This window comes from Phascolarctos cinereus, unplaced genomic scaffold, assembly GCF_003287225.1.
Source record: "Phascolarctos cinereus isolate Bilbo 61053 unplaced genomic scaffold, phaCin_HiC Scaffold_2;HRSCAF=192, whole genome shotgun sequence".
NCBI classification, from domain to species: domain Eukaryota; kingdom Metazoa; phylum Chordata; class Mammalia; order Diprotodontia; family Phascolarctidae; genus Phascolarctos; species Phascolarctos cinereus.
In genome coordinates this window covers 18,906,409-18,928,149 of record NW_027555625.1, presented here as the reverse complement: position 1 = coordinate 18,928,149, position 21,741 = coordinate 18,906,409, and the positions used below count along the sequence as shown (strand labels likewise).

Here is a 21,741-nt window from a genome sequence, read left to right as displayed (position 1 = left end):
TATCGAGGGACACTCTCTTGTTGTTGTTCAGTTGTTTCAGTCACGTCTGACTCTTTGTGGCCCCATTTGGAGTTTTCTTGGCAAAGATACTGGAGCGGTTTGCCATTTCCTTCTCTAGCTCATTTTAGAAGAGGAATTTGAGGCAAATAGGGTTAAGTGACTTGCCCAGGGTCACTTAGCTAGTAAGTGTCTGAGGGTGGATTTGAACTCAGAAAGATTTCAGGCCCAACACTCTATTCACTGTGCCACCTACCTGCCCACACTCCTACTAATGCATAGGAAGCTGGAGTGGGGCAGGGGCGAATGGATAATCCTGAAGAGGGTTGTCACAGAGGAGATCATGTCTGTTGCTGAAAGGGGACAAGGAACATCCACTTTACAGGCTGGCTTCTGAAGGCTCCAGAATGACAGTTCTCTGGGGCCTACTGACTGGCTCTGTAAAGAGCCTGAAACCTTACTTAGATTACAGTTTCTTTTGTTTTTTTGCCCTGGGTCATATAGCTAGTAATTTTCTTTTTTTTACATTCCTATTAAATATATTTTCACATTCGTGATGTTGTAAAAATTAAAACCAATAGAAGGAACCAACAGAAAGAGGAAACGAAACTCAACAAAAGAGAAAAAAAGATAGCAATTCAATTTCCATAGTTCTTTCTCTGGATGTGGAGAGCATTTTCCATCACGAGGCCTCTAGAGATGTCTTAGATCCTTGTATTGCTGGGAATGGTTAAGTCTATCAATATTAGTCATCGCATAACATGGCTGTTATTGTGTACAACGTTGTCCTGGTTCTGCTCACTTCACTCAGCATCAGACCATACAAGTCTTTCCAGGTTTTTCTGAAGTCTGCCTGCTCATTATTTCTTATAGCACAATAGTATTCCATTACATTCATATACCACAACTTGCTCAGCCATTCCCCAATGGATGGGCATCCTCTTAATTTCCAATTCTTGGCCACCACACAAAGAGCTGCTATGAATATTTTTGTACATGTGGGTCTTTTCCCATTTCTATGATCTCTTTGGGATACAGCCCTAGAAGTGCTATTGCTGGGTCAAAGGATGTGCACATTTTTATAGCCCTTTGGCCATAGTTCCAGACTGTTCTCCAAAATAGTTGGTAGATTCCAGTTTCAACTGTTGTTGTTAAGGATTCTGCTCTGTGGCATGTCAGGAATGTTTGGAAGGTCAGACTCAATCCCCTTGCAGAATATACCCCATGAATGCGAAGTAGCAGAGACTCAAAAAGTCCTGGAGCTGGGTCTTTAGGGACCATTTAATCCACCTCCCTTACTAATAAATGGGGACTCAGAGGCTCATAGATGTCAGCCAACTTGCCAGAAGTCACACTGACAGCAAGTAGAAGGACTAGCTATAGAGTCAGATGACCTTGGTTTAAATTCCAACTCCATCATTTATGTGAGGTCACTGCTCTGAGCCTCAGTTTCCTCATTTGTAGAAAAAAGGCTAGGCTATATTATGTTTAATATCCTTTTCATCGATTAACCTTTGATCCAGTGAACTAGAATTAGGCAGGTCTCCTGACTCCCAAGCAAGTATTTAACCCATTACCCCAATCACACTCTGATTATTGTCTTTGCTGTTCCAGGTTTGGGGATGATGGTGATGTGAGTAGGCAATGCAGAGTAGTGAAGAGTACCAGGGCTGGGCATAAGGAGCCTGGGGTCCTTAGGCATACTCTGTCACTGGCTACCAGTGTGCTAGGAAATGTATTTCATCTCTTCTACTCAAACTGTTCTTTTGTAAAGGGAGCTAAAAGCACCTACCCTCACGGCAGAGCTGTTGTGAAGAAACGGAAAGTCTGGGCATGCAGGAGCTCTGTGAGAAGAAAGCTGTTTTGCTGAAGTAAGGTCATAGAGATGAACAAGCACTCCCACGATTCCAGCTGTTTGCAGCAGCCCACCATGCTGGTTGTTTCTTATTTTCTAAGCCCTACCTTTCCTGCAATTGAGGGTGAAATAAAATTCACACCCACTACTAGCTGCTGGTATGGGGAAAACTGGGTACCTATTAATAGGAACGTGGGCACCATTTCAACTCTGAGAATGACACATGTCATTAGATTTCTTATGACTGCTAAAATTGGCTTTCAGCAAAATGGACAGATATATATATATATATATATATATATATATATATATATATATATACATATATATATATATATATATATATATACATATATATATATATATGTATATATATATGTATATATATATATATATATATGTTTAGCTATGAACCTCTCTCTGGTTGTCTCTTCTCCTTCTGTCTCCCTATTTCTTTCTTTGACTCTTTGTCTCTGTTGCTCTGTCTTTATGTTTTCTTTTTTCTTTCTCTGTGCTGCTTCTCTTTGTCCGCTTTTCTGTAGCTTTCTGTCTCTGTCTCACACACTGTCTGTCTGTCTCTCTCCATCTCTGTGTCTCTGTCTCTCTCTCTGTCTCTGTCTCTCTCTCTCTCTCTCTCTCTCTCTCTCTCTCTCTCTCTCTCTCTCTGTCTCTCTCTCTGTATGTGTGTGTGTCTGTCTGTCTGTCTCTCCTTTCCCTCCCTCCCTCTCTCTCCTAACTTTATCTCTCTCCATTCCTATTTGTGTTTCTCATGGAATCTCACAGGTTTTGTTCTCCTCTTCTCCCAGGACTCTGGGCTGGATTAATGATCACTTGTTAGGTTATACACTAATTAGCCCTATTGGAGCTCGCAACTTATTGATCTACAAATAAAGTAATTGTTATGAATCCAGCAAAGAGGACGATATTTAGGTTAACTCTAAATCGTTGGGAAGTTCACCTGCCTCCACTTCCTCAATCTTACTAGTGAAAAATTCCCAGATAAAATGACATGTTAATTTAAAATATGTCCAGATATTAAGAATCCATTAGAAATGCTATTTTCTCCCTTTCTTCCCTTTATGTTATGTTTTCAAAGCGATATCTGATTTAGTCTAAGTGGCTGAATCCATTTTGCAGTATTTCCGGGACACGCTGTTGTGTGGACTGGTATTTGGGCCAGGGATCTCAAGGCAGGAGTGGGGCAGGGGGAGACAAATGCTGCCAGACCACTTCTGAGTTCCCCATCTTGTAAACCAGAGATGTCGAACACACTGTTGGTGAATAGCATGTGGCTAGAAACACTCCCTGCGTGCCCCCAAACCAGATTAAACCTTGGTGCTGGTGCGGGAGGAACTGTGAAAGGGACGGAGGCACAGGCAGGTTGTCCCAACCCTTTTCTAAATTTACTGCGAGCCATCCCCGAATTATTGGGTTAATAAAGAGCCGGTTGAAGCGAGCTGTCAGGGAGATTTAAAAGCTGCAGGAATGGAAGGCAGCGCTGCAGAGAAACTTCAGCTGGCACCGATTCATTAATGCAGGGAAAGGGAGAGGGAGGGAGGATGAAGAGAAAGGAACAGAGGGAGGGAGGATGCAGGGAAAGGGACAGAGGGGGGGAGGTTGCAGAGAAACGGACAGAGGGAGGGAGGATGCAGGGAAAGGGAGAGGGAGGGAGGATGCAAGGAAAGGGAGGGAGGGAGGTTGCAGAGAAAGAGAGGGTGAGAGGGCAGATGCAGGAAAAGGGAGGATGGGAAAATGCAGGGAAAGGGGCGGAGGGAGGAAGCAAGGAAAAGGAGGGAGAATGCAGGGAATGGGAAAGAGAAAAAGGGAGTAGACCAATAGATCTAAATGCTCCACGGGGTACAGTCGCCCCCACCCCATTTCCCAAAATCTCTCTTCTGCAAACCTAAACCATTTGCCCTCTCCTAGACCCTTGAATGCTTTGCTTTCCTCCTGAAAGTGGAGTTCATCCCCCTCCATGGTTCATAATAATGACAGCTTACATTTTTCTAGGCTCACAAAGCCAAGAGCGTTTTTCGTAATACCCCATCGAGGTCAACAGGGCAACTACCACTCTCCTTTTACAAAGGAGGAAGTCGAGGACTCAGAGAATAGTCACACAACTGGAGAGCAACAGGGCAGAAAATCTGAGCCAGGTCTTCTCTCCCATTCTAGTACAGAAGTCACGAAGGTATAAGCTTCCCTAGTTCATAGACTTCTAGAATCATTGATGTGGAGTTAGAAGGATTGATTATTCAAGACCATTTTAGCTCAACCCTCTCATTTTACAAAAGAGGAAACAGAAGTCTGAAGATCTGAGGTGCTTGTTCCAAGGCCACCCAAAGTAAGAAGGGCAGAGCTGAATTATATACAGAAGGGAACAGATTGGGCAGGGAAGTGTATAGCCTCAGATGGCCTAAGAACTGGAAATGGGCATTCAGAATGTAAGGAGCTAAATTTGAAAACCACTGTTCCGGGAAAATGGAAGGAGGACCTGGGAAGGACCAAGACCCATGAGGGAGCCACGCTGTGCTACTCTGGGAAACCTTTGTTTCTGGGTCCCCCATCTAGCTATTTCAATGGCCTCCAATTTTAACATTTGGGATGGGGACATTTGGAAATTTGGAAATTTATAGAATCACAGACTGAGAGCTGGAAGAGAACTCAGCACCTAAATTAACATTTTCATTTTACAAATGAAGAAACTAAGGAAATCAAAGGGAAAAAAGGGTAAAGTGATTTACCCACTGTCACACAACTAAGTAATTGCAGTAATCTCATTCAATTTTGTGCTAAATTGTTTACACATTTATCACATGACTGCACTGGAAACTTCCCAAGGATGCCACTGATTTCTTAGCTAAACTTTCCCAAGCACCCTGGACTCAATTGGTGTCTGTTGAACTGAATCTTTGTATCTCCAAGACTTTAGCCTTGTATCTTTTACATAAACAGCAATAAACATTTATTAAGCACATATTGTGTGCCAGGCACTTGGCTAAGTGCTGGAATACAAAGAGAGGTATGAGACAGCCCCTGTTCTCAAGGAGCTCACAAACTTAAGGAGTAATCATAGTAATTCCACCTTAGTAAAGGTTGGCTGAAATTTTGTAATCTAATAATAATAACAGCTAGCAAAGTGCTTTACCTATGGCATCTCATTTTATACTCACAACAGCCCAGTGAGGTCGGTATTATTTTTACCCCTATTTTACAGATGCAAAAATTAAGGCTCAGCAACTTGCTCAGGGTCACAAGCTAACAACAATAACATTAATAGGTAGCATTTACATAACTCTTTAAAGTTGGTAAACCACCTTACATATATCATCTTATTTATTCCTAACAACTCACTGAGGTAGATGATGTGATTAACCCACTCTGGTCTTCCTGACTCCAAGTCCAGAACTCTATCCACCAAGCTACTTAACTGTAGCTTGTAAGTATCTAAGATGGGATTTATATCCCTGTCTTTCATGCCTCCAAACTCCACTATAAGACTCTGTCACTATAAGACTACCTCTCAATTGAATGGTATTGGATGAGCATTAAATCCATAGTAGGGTGACAAGGTCATTAAGAGAGAGGAAAGAGAAAAAAAATAGAATCTGGTCCTAGTCAGAGCCTGAAATGCACTTGCATATAAAGGTTGGGGAATGGATAATGATCTAACAAAAGAGACTGAGGAGGAGTGGCCAGATAGGTAGGAAGAGAATAGGGACAGAATAGCGTCATGGAAACTCCAAGAGGAGACTGTGTCCAGGAGCAGGAGGCGGTCACCTGTACCAAATGCGGCAGAAAGGTGAAGAAGGATGAGAACTGGAAAAAGTCCATGTGATTCAGCAGTTAAGAAATCATTAATAAACTTGGGGGAACAGTTTAAATGGATTAATAAAGTTAGATAGATTGGAAGGGATTGAGAGGTAAAGAGGAGGAGTGAAGGCACCTTTTCTAGAAGTTTGGCTGTGAAGGGACAATTTAGGAAAGTTTGAAGAGAAGAAGAGAAGGTAGGATCAAGTGAAAAGTTTTGTTTTGCTTTGCTTTGTTTTCTGGACAGGATAAGGAAAATTGGGAAATCCCTCCCTGAGTGGGATGGAAGGAGCCAGTGGATAAAGGGAAAATTGAAAGAGTGAGAAATAGAGACAGAGACGGAAATGCTTCTACTTGCTGTTTGTACTTTGTTCTGGAGGAAGACCATGACATCAGGGAGGTGATATCATGATATGCAAGTGAATCGGATTTAAGTGAGGGAGTCACTAGCGCAATGTCACCAGCCTCACTTTCTCCTCTGGAGCCATCTGGGTCCAGTGGCCAGATATGGAGCAGGACATCTGGAGATGGCTCAGGATGCAGGAGAGGACCTTGGCCTTTTCAAGTTAAAGCCTTTAACGGTCTCAGTTTGACTGAGGAAGCACCCATTCAAGGATTAAAGCTTAATTTAAAAAAAATAGGCAAAGAATAGCCTCTTTAAAAAAAAAATAAAAATATGAGGGGAAGACCTTCACATTTTCTTGAGAAAACAGAAACAATTGTTATTTACATTCATTCTGTGTCAATCAGGACCCAAACAGTGACCAAGTAGGACTTGGTCTGGGACCAGAGTGATTTGGGGTTAAGGCTGGTCCTTAAGAGAAAAAAAAAGCAAAACAACCCCCAAAAAGTTTCAGAGGTTAAAATTTACATTCTCTTTGAGCAGAGCATCAGCAGGTAAGGGTCTGATACCTTATGTGGAAAGAGAAGAAAAGAAAGAAGGAAAAAGAGAGAGAGAGATAGAGAGAGAGAGAGAGAGAGCGTGCAATGATATAAGGGGAAAGTTCCTTATGCAAACAGGAAGGGATAAGATCAAAGTAAGAGAATTTGACACTTTTTAAGGAGAGGGGTCACCTCTATATCCAAGACTAGAGCAAAGGAGGAAACAATATGCGTGGCATAGAGGTGGATTGGGAATGAAGAACTGAGGAAAACAGGACCCTCACATAAGTCACCTCAGTATTTTCAAGGAAGTATGATTAAGATCTGTCAAGAGATAGTAGTGTAATCAGGTTGAGGAGAGAAGATAAGGTTTGGATTATATGATGTAAGGAGTGTGGAGAACTGAGAGCTCCTTTCAGATTACATTACGAAAAATATGTAGTGCACTTACTATGGTTGTGGGACCTCTTCTATCAGAGTTCAGAGGTTCTAGGCATACAGGGGAGCAGATGAATACTGGGAGTCATCCAAGGCTTGGATTTAGAAAATGGTGAACAACAGTAATACAGACAGAAAATAACTAGTTGACCTAGTTTTCAGTAGGGTCAAGATTCTGAATGGAAGAAAGGGAGCCCAGAGTAGAGGTAGAGATCTGGGATTGATATGAAGGCATAGGTAGGAGAGATCACAGGAAAAGAGGATGCTGTCAGAGGAATTTCAGTGTTAGCGATTGGTGTGGGATTGCAACTTCAGGAGCAGATCATGGAATTTGGGGAAGTTTATTAACTAGGAAGACACCCACAAATAAATAGAAGTCCCCACATATAAAGACAAGGTTAGGGGTGGAGGAAGAAAAGGAGAATTTTAAAGTCCTTGAGAAAGAGAATGCATGACCTACAGCCTCTACAGTATTTTATATATATATATATATATGGGGTGAGAACTCTGAATGGTGTTACCTTCGAAGGGTGGAGGGGTTGGAGAAGAAAAGTAATAAGACAAAGGTTTTTGAAAGTGAGAATGAAGAGCGAAGAGTCAGTGTGTTCCTCACAAGTTCCAACAAGCCCATGGTACTGAAGATGAACCTGTGTGTTGTGTGATGGGGGAGATTTGGAGTCAAATGATATGAATTCAAATTCTGGCTCTCATCTATAAAAGTAGGTAGTTGGACTCTAATGTTCCTCCTAGCTCAAAGCCATACCCCTATGACCTTGAACCTTACCTCTTACTGTCCTTTGATTTCCCCAGCTTCTCTGCTTATGGATTTCTCCAGGGAACGATTAGGAAGGGGGACAAGCTGCAAGAGACCTTAGGGATCATCTAGTCTGAAAACTTTGTATTAAAGAAGGAAAGTGACACCAAGAGATGAAGTGAGTTACCCAAGGTCACACAGGTAGGAAATGGCAGAGCCTGGATTTGAGCTCACCTCTTCTAACTCCAAAATTGAATTGTCTCCCTTGAACCAGACTCCTGAGAACATTCATGATATTCTTAGGTGTAGGGAAGGAAGGGATGTTAGAGGCCATCTAATATGACCCCCTTATTACACAGATGAAGAACCTAAGGCTTAGAAAGGTTGTGAATTTCCTAGCTGGAAGAACCCTCCAGAGTCCTCTACTCCACACTCCTCATGTACAGTAAAGGAGATGGAATCAAGGGAAGTTAACAACTTGCCCAGGGTCACATGGATAATAAGTGGAAGAGGCAAGTTGGAATCCAAATACAATCCTCTTTCCACTAAGCAAAACTAGTAGGTGAAATCACTTTTATTTCCTATCCTGGGTTATAATCTTCTCTGACACCAGGAGAGAAAAAGAAAAATGAAGTCCTGTGGCGAACTGGTAACAAGTTTCCAAGCCCAGATCCCACATAATTAGTGAACCTCTCACTCACCATGGCAGATCAAGGCAGAGACTTGTACTCAGCTAGGGTTTTCTTCTTCACTACTGAGCTGGGGGATGAAATGATGAGGCACCAAGCCACAGAAAGGTCTCCTGCTGGTTCTGTGTTCAGAACAGAACTAGGACTGTGCTCCATTTTCAGGTTGGCATGTGAGGAGATTAGAGGTAAGAACAAAGGTTCTTAATTATGAGAAAGTTAAACCTCACATTGCCAAAGTGCCAAACATCCTTATTATCTACAAGAAGTAGTAATATGATGGGGAGTGTGCTAGTCTTGGAGGTCAACTGTGCTACATACTGCCACATACCACGGTCAGATTTGTGGGTTCTCTAGTCAAACAGTTGATGGACAAACATTTATTAAGCACCTACTATGTGCCAGGCAATGTGCTACAAGTCGGAGATAGGAGGAAAGTAAAAAACCAGTCCCTGCCCTCATGGAGCTTACAGCCTAATCAGGGGAAACAACACATAAAAGGAAGTAGAAAATCAGAGTAGGATGGGGGGGAAGAAGTTGGACTGGAGACCTGATATGATGGGATAGCCCAGAGGAGTGCAGTCAGGTAGAAAATGAAGAGGAGGTTTACCTGGACTCCCTGCTGAAATGGAAAGAAATGGTGAAAGGTGCAGAAGGAGAAGATGAAAGAAGAGAGGAGATCACTAACATTGCAGCCAGTTCCATAGTCTTTAATACTGCCTCAGCATCTGCATAGCTGCTTTAGCCTCCCCCCCCTCACCATTCTTTGACACCTCTTTCCTATTACTAATTAACATTTCTGAGTTGGTAAGGATTGAGGACCACAAAAGATCTGACAGAATCATTTAGAAAAGTGCACATTTTCCTAAAAAAAGAAAACCTGACAGCCACCACATTACAGAGTCAAGGTTCGATTCCATTTTTTCCCATCACAGCCTTGGGAAACACCCTCTAAATGCATTTTTGTAGCTTACCTTCTGCTAATCACATTTCAAGCTCCAAGTGCAAGACAAGAATAGTCCCAGTTCATTGCACCTGCCACCTGAATTCAGAGGGATCCAACCAAATTCCTTTAAGCTGCATTTATCTAATTAGTAATGATTTGCAGCATTTTCCCCTGATGGTTACAGATAGCCTGAATTTCTTCGATGGAGAACTCAACTGGGGAATGGTTCTTGTCTTCATAGGTTTGAATTAATCCTTTACTTATGTTGAAGAGGAGACTATTGTCAAAGAAACTCTCTGGAAAGATTTTTCTCAATTATTTGCTTCCCTTTTAATCTTAGGTTTGTTGTATTTATTTGTGCAAAACAACTTTTACATTTCTGGAATCAAAATTATCTACTGTATCTTATATGATCCTCTCTACTCTTTGGTCATGAGCTTTGATTCTGTCCATAGATCTGATACATACTGTTTTCCTCCATGTTTTTGTTCAGGATGTGACTTTTTTATATGTAGGTTATCCACTGATTCATGTGAAGCTTATCATGGTAGAAGGCGTGAGATGCTGGTGTAAATCTAATTACTTCCATAATGCTATCTAATATTTCCAGGAGTTCCTATTAAAGTTGTTCTTCAGTTATTTCATCCTTGTTCAACTCTTGGCGACCCCATTTGGGTTGGGTTTTTATTTTTATTTTTTGGTAAAGATACTGGAATGGTTTGTCATTTCCTTCTGGAGCTCTTTTTACAGATGAGGGAACTGAGGCAAATAAGGCTAAGTGACTTGCCCAGCATCATACAACTAGTAAGTGTCTGAGGCCAGATTTGAACTCAGCTCTTCCTGACTCCAGGCCCAACACTCTGTCCATTTTCACCACCTAATTATCTTTCAATAAAACTGTGAGTCCTGATCCAAGTAGTTGGATTATTTGTGTTTATTGAATATCAGGCTACTAGATACATTCATTTCTATATGTTATGTACTAATCTCTTCCATTGATCTGTGGAACTGTGAGAAAACTGGCACATCAATGCAGTATTGGTAGATCTGTGAATAGATACAACCATTCTGGAAAGCAATTTGGAATAGCACACAAGATGTGACTAAATAGCCTTTGACCTACCTTTGGAAAGATTAAAGTAATAGGAAAAAGTCCCATGTGTACCAAAAGTTGCCATCAACAGAAGTGGCAGAATTTTCCATAGAATGTATGAGAAAGGACCTTCAAGAACAGCAATTAGCCCCATCATAGGGATAAACAGTAAACTGAGGCCTAGATAGGTAAGAAGATTTGCCTAGAGTTATATGCAAGAACATTGTGCAGAGCTAGGATCCCACATCCCATATCCCTCAAACCAGTGCCCTTTTCCTTCCCTGAGCAGTGGGCCTAAATCCAACTCGTCATTTCCACAAACTTTGTTTTCTGGCAGTTTTCTGAGATGATGGTTATTCTTCCCGCAAAAATAACAAAGTCCACTCACCGTATTTTTTTCTTAATTTATTTTTATTGTGGCACACAGGATGGGGGAGAGGGGTGATACAATGTGTCATTGCTTTCAAACTTGGTTCAAACAATTCTCAAATCCCACTGTTTCTATTGGGCTAAAAGTTCCATTTTAATATCACTTTGCTATTAACAGCACTCAGTCCTCCAGACCTACTTTCCGAGACCAAAAATGCAACAAGTTTAATTTCTATCCATAGAGGTATCTTTGCAGAAGCCTGTCAACAATAGATCTTTCAGGTTCAAAGCCACAGCATGACAGAAAATGCATTTGCCTAACAGTTTTAATTTGAAATATCTGACAGAAGTGAGTCTCAAAGGTGAAATCACAGTGCAGCATATAAATGAAGGCAGATAAAATGCAGGTATAAGCATTGGCTCCCCCCACCCCTGAAAGTGATATCGATTGCACAGTAACAAATAAGGGGAGATCAGCAGATAAATCAGCTTTTTAAGACAGAAGCAGAAAAACACATAATCAGTAACATCTGCTCTAACTCACAGCAGATTAGATACCATACAAGCATCAGGATTCCATAGGATATGCTAGGCATGGACAGCTATGAACTTTTTATTTAAATGAAGTTCTTCTTAACCAGTTAGAATCATCCTCTGAACCTCTAGATTTCCAAATTAATATACGCAAAGTAATATCCAAGGGACCCAGATCAGGGTGGAATTTGCCTCTGTGAGGTACCAATAGTTGTTTTTACATTTGGCATCAGTTGTTTATTGAAATGTTTTAAAAGCTAAGAGGCTTGTGGAATTTCAAGGCAGCAACAAAGAGGCCAGGAACTAAGCTGAAGACCCAGAATCACCACTGGTCCAGGTTTGTAGGCAAGATATAAGGGGGGATTTGCCTTCTGATCTCCATGTCTTAGGTATTTTGTTTACATGTAAAAAATGATCTGTTTTTGCTTATCATCTGCATATCATAGTTGCATTTGGACCAATTAGAGAAAAAAGAAAAAGAGCTATTGACTGTTGGGCATGTTAAGATGCACTGTCTACCCATTTTGCGTTAGTGACCTTTCACTGGTACTCTGTCTCACGTGCCCATTTGCCTAGTGGGGTGTATTTAGTCCATCTTCTCACAGATCTCACCATGAAACCCTTTCCCTGAGCTACAACGTATGACTGTACTGAGGCCAGCACACCGGTATTGCTAGAGAAAGCCCTACAAGATTCCCTCCCTTATTCTTTCTGTTAATTACTGATGATATTTGGAAGGATTGGAGAAATGTTATGGAGTGGAGAGAAAGAGGGTAAGGAGGAGGAAGAGGGTGGGAGAGATAGGCAAGATTGCTGAATGATAGCTTAAGCTTTGAGTTCCTTAGAAAGCACCAACTGGGGATAAATGTATTATTTAAGAAAAGGGAAAATTACATATATTTTTTTTGGTACCATGAGATTCTGAGATCAGTAGCCTGGCTTCTGACTGGTCAGCTGCACATCGCTTGAATGCATATTTGAAACTTTCTTTGATTAACACACAATAGCCACAACAAGGGATTATAATGCCGTTCCAGGATGCCTTTATTTGCTAATTATTGCACATAACTTGGGGTCATTATTTTCTAACCACCAAAGGTTTCCAAAGATTATGTTTGTCATCAAGTTTAACATTTATATCAGAGTTTGTTTATTCATTTTTTAATGGTATATGTCTGAATCATCCATACTGCCATCAACCCAGAATTCATAAGCATGTACCATGCAGTCTGGCAGCAAGCCAGGGAAGCTGTCAAGAAGCACACCAAATACTCTTGTATAGGGGGAAGACATTTAGCACAACAATCACTTTCAATCTATGTCATCTCAGATTAGTTGTTTGTTGGTTTTTTTAAATATGTGGTTTCTTATTCTTTACAGCATTCAGTGCTCAACAGATTGCGTAGTGGTGGGATTGTTGACCTGATTGGGGGGAAACCTGAAATAGTCAAGGAAAAGAGAACTCAATCTTTCTTCTTCTGCTCTACAGCTTCTTCTCCAGCAGCATCTTTTTCCTTCTTCTCTTCCTCCTCTTCAGCTTCCTTGCCTTCCTCTGCAGCTTCCCCGCCTTCCTCTGCAGCTTCCCCGCCTTCCTCTGCAGCTTCCCCGCCTTCTTCTTCTTCTCCTCCTTCCTTGTCTTCAGATTCATCCTTGGCACCTTTTAAAGGCACACAAGGGGGAGGGAATATCACAGTTAGAGACAAATCATGTCAGACTTGACTAGGTTCTCAGCAATAGTTCTACCAAGGGCTGCGTTGTCCAAATGCCATTGTTATAAAATAAGCACGTTAGAGTTCTTTCAGAGTCATAGGTTCATAAAGCTAAAACTGACTTCTGAGGTCAACTAGGTCATTTTACTGATGAGGAAACTAAGACCCAGGTGACTTACCCAAGGTCATCCCCACAGCAACTGTCAGACACAGGACTTGAACCCGATCCTCTGCCCCCAGAGGCACTTCTATACTACACCAGGATATTCTATTCCAGTACTCACATTGCCTACTTCATTCCCATTTTTCAATCTTACTGAATGAGTTTTCATAATTGGATACTGGAGGCCCATTGAAAAGGCACTAAATTTACTTCTAGGTAGCCAAAGCCAGACTCCTCTAGAGCACTAACTTCTGCAGACTTTCCCTCTCTTTTAGCACCTGATCCCACACGCTAGTTTGGGGCATGCAGAACAGTGATTTATTGTGCCAATTATTATAACAGAGGTTATTGTGCCAAGAGCTATACCAGAAGCAGGAATGAAGAGCAAATTTTAAGAAAAAGAAAACAGTGGAGAAGGTTCCATTTGAAAGCTTTCTTTTTTTAAAATCTTGCACGCCTCCATTTTCTTCCCAGAAAGGTAAGTCATGTAAATGGCCTTCTCTAATGTTACTGATAAGTGCAGAAAAGACATGACTAAAACCTGTTTGGCAGAAAGTATCAGGTTCAATCGATGTTTCCACTTCTGTAAAATAAGGAGATTGGACTAGATGCCCTTGGATTTCCCCTCCAGCTACAAATACAATTGTCTTACATTCTTCCAAGTTACATTCTGCCTATGACATTCTAAAACAGATTAATTAATGGTAGCTCCCTTTCATACTAGCATTCTATGTTGAGCAAAGTTCTCATTTGATATTTCCTAACAACTCTGGGGTTAGGAAGTATGATTATCCCTATCTTACAGAGGAGTAAACTGAAGCCCAGGAGGTCAATTGAATCATTAAGGTCCAACAACTAGAAAATACTGACAGTAGGTTTTGAACCCAAGTCTTCTGACACTAATTTCAGGGACCTTTTGACTATGCCACATTTATACAGAAAACCCTGGAGATTCCCTTTCTAGCTTCCTTTCCAGTGAATCTGATTTTTACCTTCTTCCTCTTCACCTCCTTCCTCTTCTTCTCCCTCCTCCTTCTCCTCTTCCTCAGCCTCTCCTTCTCCTTCAGAGGGAGGCTCATCTTTGGCTTCTTCTGCCTTGGTTGCCTCAATGGTCTCTTCCACCTCAATCTGTTCCTCTTGGACGTGACTGGTGTAGTATGAGGGGAAGGCACGGGCAGACATCAAGTATGAGCTGGTCTGGAGACCACTGTAGGCAGAGCGCCCAAAGACTTGGGAGCTCTGGGAGTAGCCACTGGTTAGGCTTCCAACACTGGTGAAGCTCAGGCGGGTCTCTTCACCTTCCAATAATTTCCTGAGGATCAAAAATATGGCGGGTGGTAGGGAAGAGAGGCATGTGTTTGGAAATCAACAACAGCATGTTCTCTAACCATCCTTGCTTTTTAATAAAAGCAAAAGCAGAAGGAGGATTGCAAATTCTAGAAGAAGGATTGCAAATTCTAGCTAGAACTTTCTAAAATAGTAGTATTCAAAAGTCAGACTAGAATACCTAAAATTCCCACCCATCAAATTTTAAATATCATGGTGTCATTCATTAAAGTCTATATCCTCAACAACAGAGACTGAGAAAACTCAAGAGTCACAGGATCGTTGACTTGGAGTTGGAAGGAACCTCAGAGGTTATCTAATTCAAAATCCCCCGCCCCCATTTTACAGATTAGGAAACAGTATTAGAAACACTTTCCTTCCATAGACCCTAAATCAGTTTCTGCAGTTTTCCCCTTGAATCCTCACTCTAGCCTTGACTAAGGTCCCCCAGATATGTAAGCAGCAAAGGCAGGATTCCAAGGGAAGATTACATGTCTTCCAATGCTCACCTCTTTTCATTGTCAAGGATGGGAAGCTCTTTAGTACTAAACAATCTTATTGGTCAAAGGATGTCTAAAATCTTGCTACGCAGAGGTTAAGGACCTCGCTTGAAAGTCTTTAAAATAAAGATACTCGGTCTTGCAATGACTTTTTTTTCTCCTTCCCCTGCACTGGGCACTGTCTCCTATTCCTCCCTTCAAATTCAGTAACTTGAAAAAGCAATAGTTCTCCCTGAGTCAGGATGCAGACCCGAGAACCCCATTAAAATCACACTGAACTTGAAGCAGCCCTAGTAGTTAGGCCTGATTCTTTTTTTTGGAGGGGGAGAGGTTTAATTTGTAGTGGTTGAAATTTGGATAATCAAGCTGTCTGATGGTAATTTTATGTTCAAGCCACATTTAACAAGCCATACCAAAGAACATCCTTTGATATTTAAGGTATTTTTTTAGGGGAAGAATCCCAATTCCTTTTCTTTAAGCAAAGGAGGAGTCTTTGGGAGTATAACTGAGCACTACAGGGCCGGCTATTCCCTTGCTGAACACAGTCAGTCAACAGACATTTATTAAGGGCTTCCTATGTGCCAGGAGATCTGATTCTGCCCATTATAATTAAAAATAAATGTCAATATCCAGATTTAGATCATGCCTCCACTGTCTATGCATTTCTAAGGAAACTAGGTCAGAACCTGAGACAGAGCATCTCTAGCCAAAGGAACCAAAGGCGTTAATAGTACTACCTTGGGATTTGACTGCTAACAAAAAATATAAAATGATCACAGTGTCATAGAATTAGATCTGAAAGGAACTTTAGAGGCTATTGAATTTGACCCACTCAGCTTACAGTGGAGGAAACTGAGGCACAAATAGTTAAGTGACTTTCCCAAGGTTACACAGCTAGTAAGTGCTTAAGACAGGGTCTGAACTCGGGTCTTCTTGACTTGTCCACACTGTCTCAGAATGATGAGTCCTACTCCCAAAGGGCCTGACCTGGAATCTAATTCCACCCTGACCCCAAGCTTAATGACTGCTGCAGACGTTCCCCTCCCCCATACCTGTAGGCTGCAATTTCAATATCCAGAGCCATCTTCACATTGAGCAGATCTTGGTACTCTTTCAAGTAGCGTGCCATTTCGCTCTTGGTGGTTCTCAATTCATTTTCCAATTTGTTAATTGTGTCCTGTCAGGAGTGACAAAACAGAACCTGGCACATAAACCTCTATTTCTTCTCCAAACATGTTGCTCTGAAAAAACGGGGTGAACGTGCTAGCATGTTTTCAGTCGCAGACTGTCTACCTCCAGTCTCAACTCTGTTCACTCAGAAGTGGCTATGTGCTCTCTAAGCCCCAGAACCTTCCCGAATTGTCCTATGCTAGCTCCCAAACTGCACAGTCATCGTTAGAGCCCCAAGGCTCTGAGGGAGAGGCTGCCTCCTTGGACCTGCCCCACCCCTCCTGGCACTGGCTGAAAAAGCCTGCTTTTTTTGTTACAAGCCAAGACCACTCTCCACTAGAGACTTAGGGGTCAGTCACACATTGGCCTAGCTCTTTCTTCAACCTGCTTTTCCCTGCATCTGGGAAGGAAGCCAGCACAGCCACATTCAGCAAGTCTTGGATTAGACTTAATGGTGTCCATGATAAGAGCTCCAGAGATATAAGGACCATGAAGGGTTGCAGTCCTTTGTAAAAAGCAACTTATCTCTTCTTCAGCAACTGTCAGGACGTGGGTGAGCAAGCCACCACCCTCTCCAGGTCTGTTTCTCCTCCAAGGCATTTTGCTGACTCAAACACTTACTAAATCAGCATAGGGATAAGACCCTCAGTTTCCTTTGGTATAGGGAACTCACAGATGAGAAAACCGCTTCTATCTCTGCAGAGCAGCATTTTCTGAGGGTTAAGAGTCTCAGACAGTTACCTGGGGCATTAAGATGTTAAGTAACTTGACCAGGGTCTGGCAGCTCATGGGAGTCAGAAGCAGAACTCGAACCCAGATTTTCCTGGCTTGGAAGCCAGCCACCTAGCCTCTAAGACAGGCTTCCTCTGCTATATAAATGCCAGTTATTATTGACAACAATAATCATAATCATCATAATAAATCTCTAAACTGACAGCCTTAGAGTAGATGATGTTCTGTCCAGACTTAAAGACATTTGAACATCCTCTTGCCTTCCTCTGGTGTCATACATCACTACAGTCTTCGGATCTGTTACCCCCCCTTCTATAGAAAGGCACTTGTGTTAATAGTTACGATCACTTAACTTGACCGTGTTATGGTGTTAACTCGATGCATGTGTGTAAGGGGGAGGGGGAGGAGTTAGGGAAATAAATTCATAACTACTGCCACCTATCGGGGGAAGAGTATAATCTTCAATGCATTTACTAATTGGGCTAACAGGTATAGTCAACTCAGAGTGTAGAAGGCACCTCCCCTCCACTTCTCAGCCTCTCCTCCCCCAACACACAGAGCCAAGGTGGGATGTGCCAAAAGAAAAAAATACTCAGTGCCCTAGATCCACACAGCGACCCCTACCTCCATCCACGTGTCCCTAAGGGGTCTCTATACCCTGCCCAAAAGCTCTAACACCTGCAGTGCGTAGATTTCCTTCCTCATGCACTCGATACCGATGCTGGCTCTAAAGTGGTGCTCTGGAAAGCCTTAGTAATGTAAATTGGATAACCTGACATTTTGAAAACAATTCTACCTGCTAACTCTATCGTTCCCTTAGGTACATCACCCCGCCTCTCCCGCGCCTCAGTTTCCTCTTATGTCAAATGAGGCGGCACAATGAAATGGCTACCAAATCGCTCCGACCCTCATTTTCCTCGCCTGACCAATAAGGAGGTTGCCCCTCCAGAGCCCCGCCCCCCTGCCAGACCTGCCAAGGGGAACTCCTCCACCCGGCGAGCGCAGCCATTCCGGATTCTCCCCCTCCTCATCCCGCCCCACCCCACCCCCCCGCAACCCCCTGGGTGCACTGGGCCGGGCGGGGCTTACCTGAAGGGCGCTGATGTCGGCGTTCTGTTTGTCCTCTAGCTCCTGCAGCTGCTTCTCGAGGGCCTCGTTCATGCCCCGGCACGCCTCGATCTCCAACGTCTTGGCCTTGAGCAGGCGGCGGCTCTCGGACACTTCATCCTTGGCTGCGCGCACGGCGTCGGTGTTCTTGGCGGCGCTCTCGGTGAGCACTGTGAAGCGGCTCTTGAACCACTCCTCGGCATTCTGCATGTTCTTGGCAGCCAGCTTCTCGTACTGCGAGCGGATGTCCTTGAGCGCCGCGGACAGGTCGGGCTTGGCAGACACGTCCATCTCCACGGAGATCTGCGCGTACTGGATCTGAGCCTGCAGCTCGGCGATCTCTTCCTCGTGCACTTTCTTGAGGAAGGCGATCTCGTCGAGCAGACTGTCGATGCGCTTCTCGAGCTCTGCGCGTGCCAGGGCCGCCTCGTCAGCGCCCTTGCGCGCCTCCATCAGGCGACCCTCGGCGTCCTCGCGGCTCAGCACCTCCTCCTCATAGCGCGCCTGCAGCGCGCGCAGGGTCTCCTCCAGGCCATCTCGCTCGCCCTGCAGTGCCTGCTTCTCGGCGCTCGCGTCCTCAACGGCCAGCCTCAGGTCTCGGATCTCCTGCTCATAGAGGGCGCGGAAACGGGACGGCTCGGCGTGTTTCTGCCGCAGCACCAGCAGCTCGGCCTCGAGGACCTTGTTCTGCTGCTCCAATTCGTGGACGCGCTCGATGAAGCTAGCGAAGCGGTCGTTGAGGTCCTGTAGCTGAACCTTCTCCTGCGTGCGGATGGACTTGAGGTCGTTGCTGATGGCGGCCACCTGGCTCAGGTCCAGGCTCTCCAGGCTGGGCAGCAGCGACGCCGAGCTGGATGAGTAACTGCGGCGAACTGAGAGCGCCGCGGAGGAGCCGGGAGCTGAGTAGCTGGAGTAGGCCGAGCGCGCGGTGCTGCTGTAGCCGCTGCGCACCGACGAGATGTGCACTCGCGGGCTCTCGGCGGTGCTAGCATAGCGCCGCTTGTACGCCGTGGCGTAGTACGGCTCGTAGCCGAAGGAGCTCATGCTGCCGGTGTGTGGGGTCGGGGGCCCGCAGCCCGGCCGGCCGCCTGCCTGCTCGGCGAGACCGAGGAAGGAGAGATGGGGAGGAGGAGAGAGGAGGGGAGGAGGACGGGTGGCTGTGTGCGGCTCGCCGCTGGCCGCCCGCCCCCTTTTATACTCGAGCTGGGACTGACGCAGCCTCTGAGCCCTCCTTCTCCTGGCTGCGGGGGGCGGTGGCCAGCGCCTTGCGGCAGCCAAAGAAAGACTTTGCGCAAATCTTGAGGGCGGGGAGGAGCAGGAGGCAGGAAGAAAGCCTGAGAGTGGAGGAGAGAGAGGGGAAGCAGCACTGGAGGGGAGTCTGGAGCTCGCTGCCCCACCCAGCCCCCACCTGCAACTCCATTAGACTCCTCTCCTCTCCGCCAACCTGCAGCTCCTTGAGCTATCGTTTCCCTAGACTCCATTTCTTTTCTCCTGCTCCCCATCCTTTCACCTCCTCGCTTGGGCACACCCACTGTGCCATCTCCCCTTTCCCATCTTCTGAGTTCTCGATCTCCGCTCCTCGCCCAGGCCATGGAACTCTTGCCACCTAGTGCCTTCCTCGGGGACCCCAGAGACCTCAGCCTCTTTTGTCTCCCTCCCCACTAGCCAACCCCACTAAAACGCCTTGACCCACTGTTACTTCAGCTCTTGTGTTCCCTCAGACTTTGTATTTTCTCCAGGGAGTCTAAACCGAAGTATTCTACATCCAGTAACCCAGGATGTTGGAAGAATGGAGGTGTAGAACTGGTTAAAATTCTCATTTTTAACTAGTGGTCCAGAGAGGTAACCGTGGGTAGATTTCACGGTGTTTGTGAACTTGGAATCCTTGCTTCTTTTTCATTATAACTAGTTTCCTTTGTAACCTTATGCAGTTTATTTTATGAATTTAAGAATGTTTCTGAGAAAGGGACCATAGGCATCATCAGACTGCCAGAGTGGTTCGGAACCCGGAAAGGTGAAGGGAGGAAATCCCGATGGAAAGAATCCCATCCCCTGCCAGCAGCCATAGGCTTTTTTCTCCCCAAAGCATTAGCAATTTTCCGGTGTCTTTAATTCCCTGGTGTCCCTGCTTCTCTGCACAGATCGACCCCCTGGGAAAGTTGCCTTCTGGAATGAAGGCACATTTTTTTTTCAGCTCCAAATCCAGTTTTGTTTTAAATTTGGTCCCATTTGGATTTGCCTCTTTTGTTTTTAATTGCCCTGTAGTCCATATGGTTTCAAAGCTAGTGAGTGAGTCAAGTCATTAAACATTTTTTTAGGCCTGCTATGTGCCAGGCACTTTGCTAAGTGCTGAGAGCAAGTGGGGGAAAGAGGGACCCAGGGAGAGTGGCTTGAATTTCTAAACAAAGAGAATGTCGCTGTGATTGACTTTTAATACCTCGGAGAGCAGAGCTCTAATTCGGAGCAAATACCGACAGTCAGTGCTGCTGTCCCAACTGCATTAACTTCTCAGAAAAGCACCTAGTGGCTAAGTCTTGAAGTATTTCAGAGTTTTTCCTTTCATATTTTTTTTCTTCCCTGCAGGCAGTTTACTTCAGGAGATTTAGGGCAGTCTGGCAGACTCTGTGTCCTGTCTGTCTGAGGTCCTAGGTTTGAAAACTAGCTCTGAAATTTACTGCTTGTGTGACCCTAGACAACTCATTCAATTTGCCCTGTCCTTGGTTTCCTCTTCTGTAAAATGAGAGAGTTAAATTAGCAGATCCCTTTCCTGATCGAGATCTGTGATACTGGGATCTAACTTCCTTCTCCTAGCATTCTATAATTCTGGGCTGGCAATGGTTAATCCTCGGGGTTCAGTACAGTGCCTTATTATTCTTCTGCAGGCTCAAAATAGGGAGCTAGTTTTCCTCCCCCGCCTGGTATGAATGTTAAAACAGGTAACAGTTGCTGGGGAAGAGATTCAGTGAAGGCACAATAGATTTCTTTTCCCCCTATTTTTTTGGAAACATTTTTATCTACAAAACGAGCTTCCCTCTGCAATCCAGCCCTAATGAACTTCCAGAACTGAGAAGGTGCCTGGAACAGAGTTTTCATGGCACCAGGGAGAAAAATAAACCTTTTTGGTTTTTTGATTAGAGAAATTGTTCAAAATTACAGAGTACAGTAGACTAGTGACTGTAGTTTCTTAACCCATAAAATAATGCCATATTTGAGGTCCAGCCCTAGTCCAGGGCAGCTTTATTTCTGAGAGTACAGTTATGAAAAGAAGGTTAAGTGACTTACCCAGAGTCACATAGCTAATAAGTGTGTGAGGCCAGATTTGAACTCGGGCAGAGGGGTCTTCCAGACTTAAGGCTTTGCCATCTTTTTTTTTTGGTTAGACAATGGGGTTAAGTGACTTGCCCAGGGTCACACAGCTAGTAATTGTCAAGTGCTTGGTCTGAGGCTGGATTTGAACTCAGGTCCTCCTGAGGTCAGGGCCAGTGCTCTATCTACTGTGCCACCTAGATGTTCCGCCCTCTATCTTCTGCACCATCTAGCTGCACCTAGAGTCAGGAAGACCCAAGTTCAGATCCTGCCTCTTATTAGTTCTACGGTGATTGACACAAGTTGAGGAACCTCTCAATCCCCGATACAAATGTTTAATGCTACAATTTAAACAAGAGTTGGCAAT

The 21,741-nt window shown here is 44.1% G+C and overlaps 1 protein-coding gene across 1 annotated transcript; it reads right to left on the bottom strand.

The window, feature by feature from the left end:
* Window positions 1–12,311: 12,311 nt before the first annotated feature.
* NEFL (neurofilament light chain) lies at window positions 12,312–19,256 on the bottom strand. Its single transcript, XM_021001191.1, has 4 exons — window positions 18,051–19,256; window positions 16,112–16,236; window positions 14,226–14,545; window positions 12,312–13,018 (listed from the first exon to the last, which is right to left on the bottom strand). Exons 1-4 carry the CDS (start codon window positions 19,110–19,112, stop codon window positions 12,825–12,827), a joined length of 1,701 nt encoding a protein of 566 aa, XP_020856850.1. The 5' UTR covers window positions 19,113–19,256; the 3' UTR covers window positions 12,312–12,824.
* Between the last annotated feature and the right edge of the window lie 2,485 nt (window positions 19,257–21,741).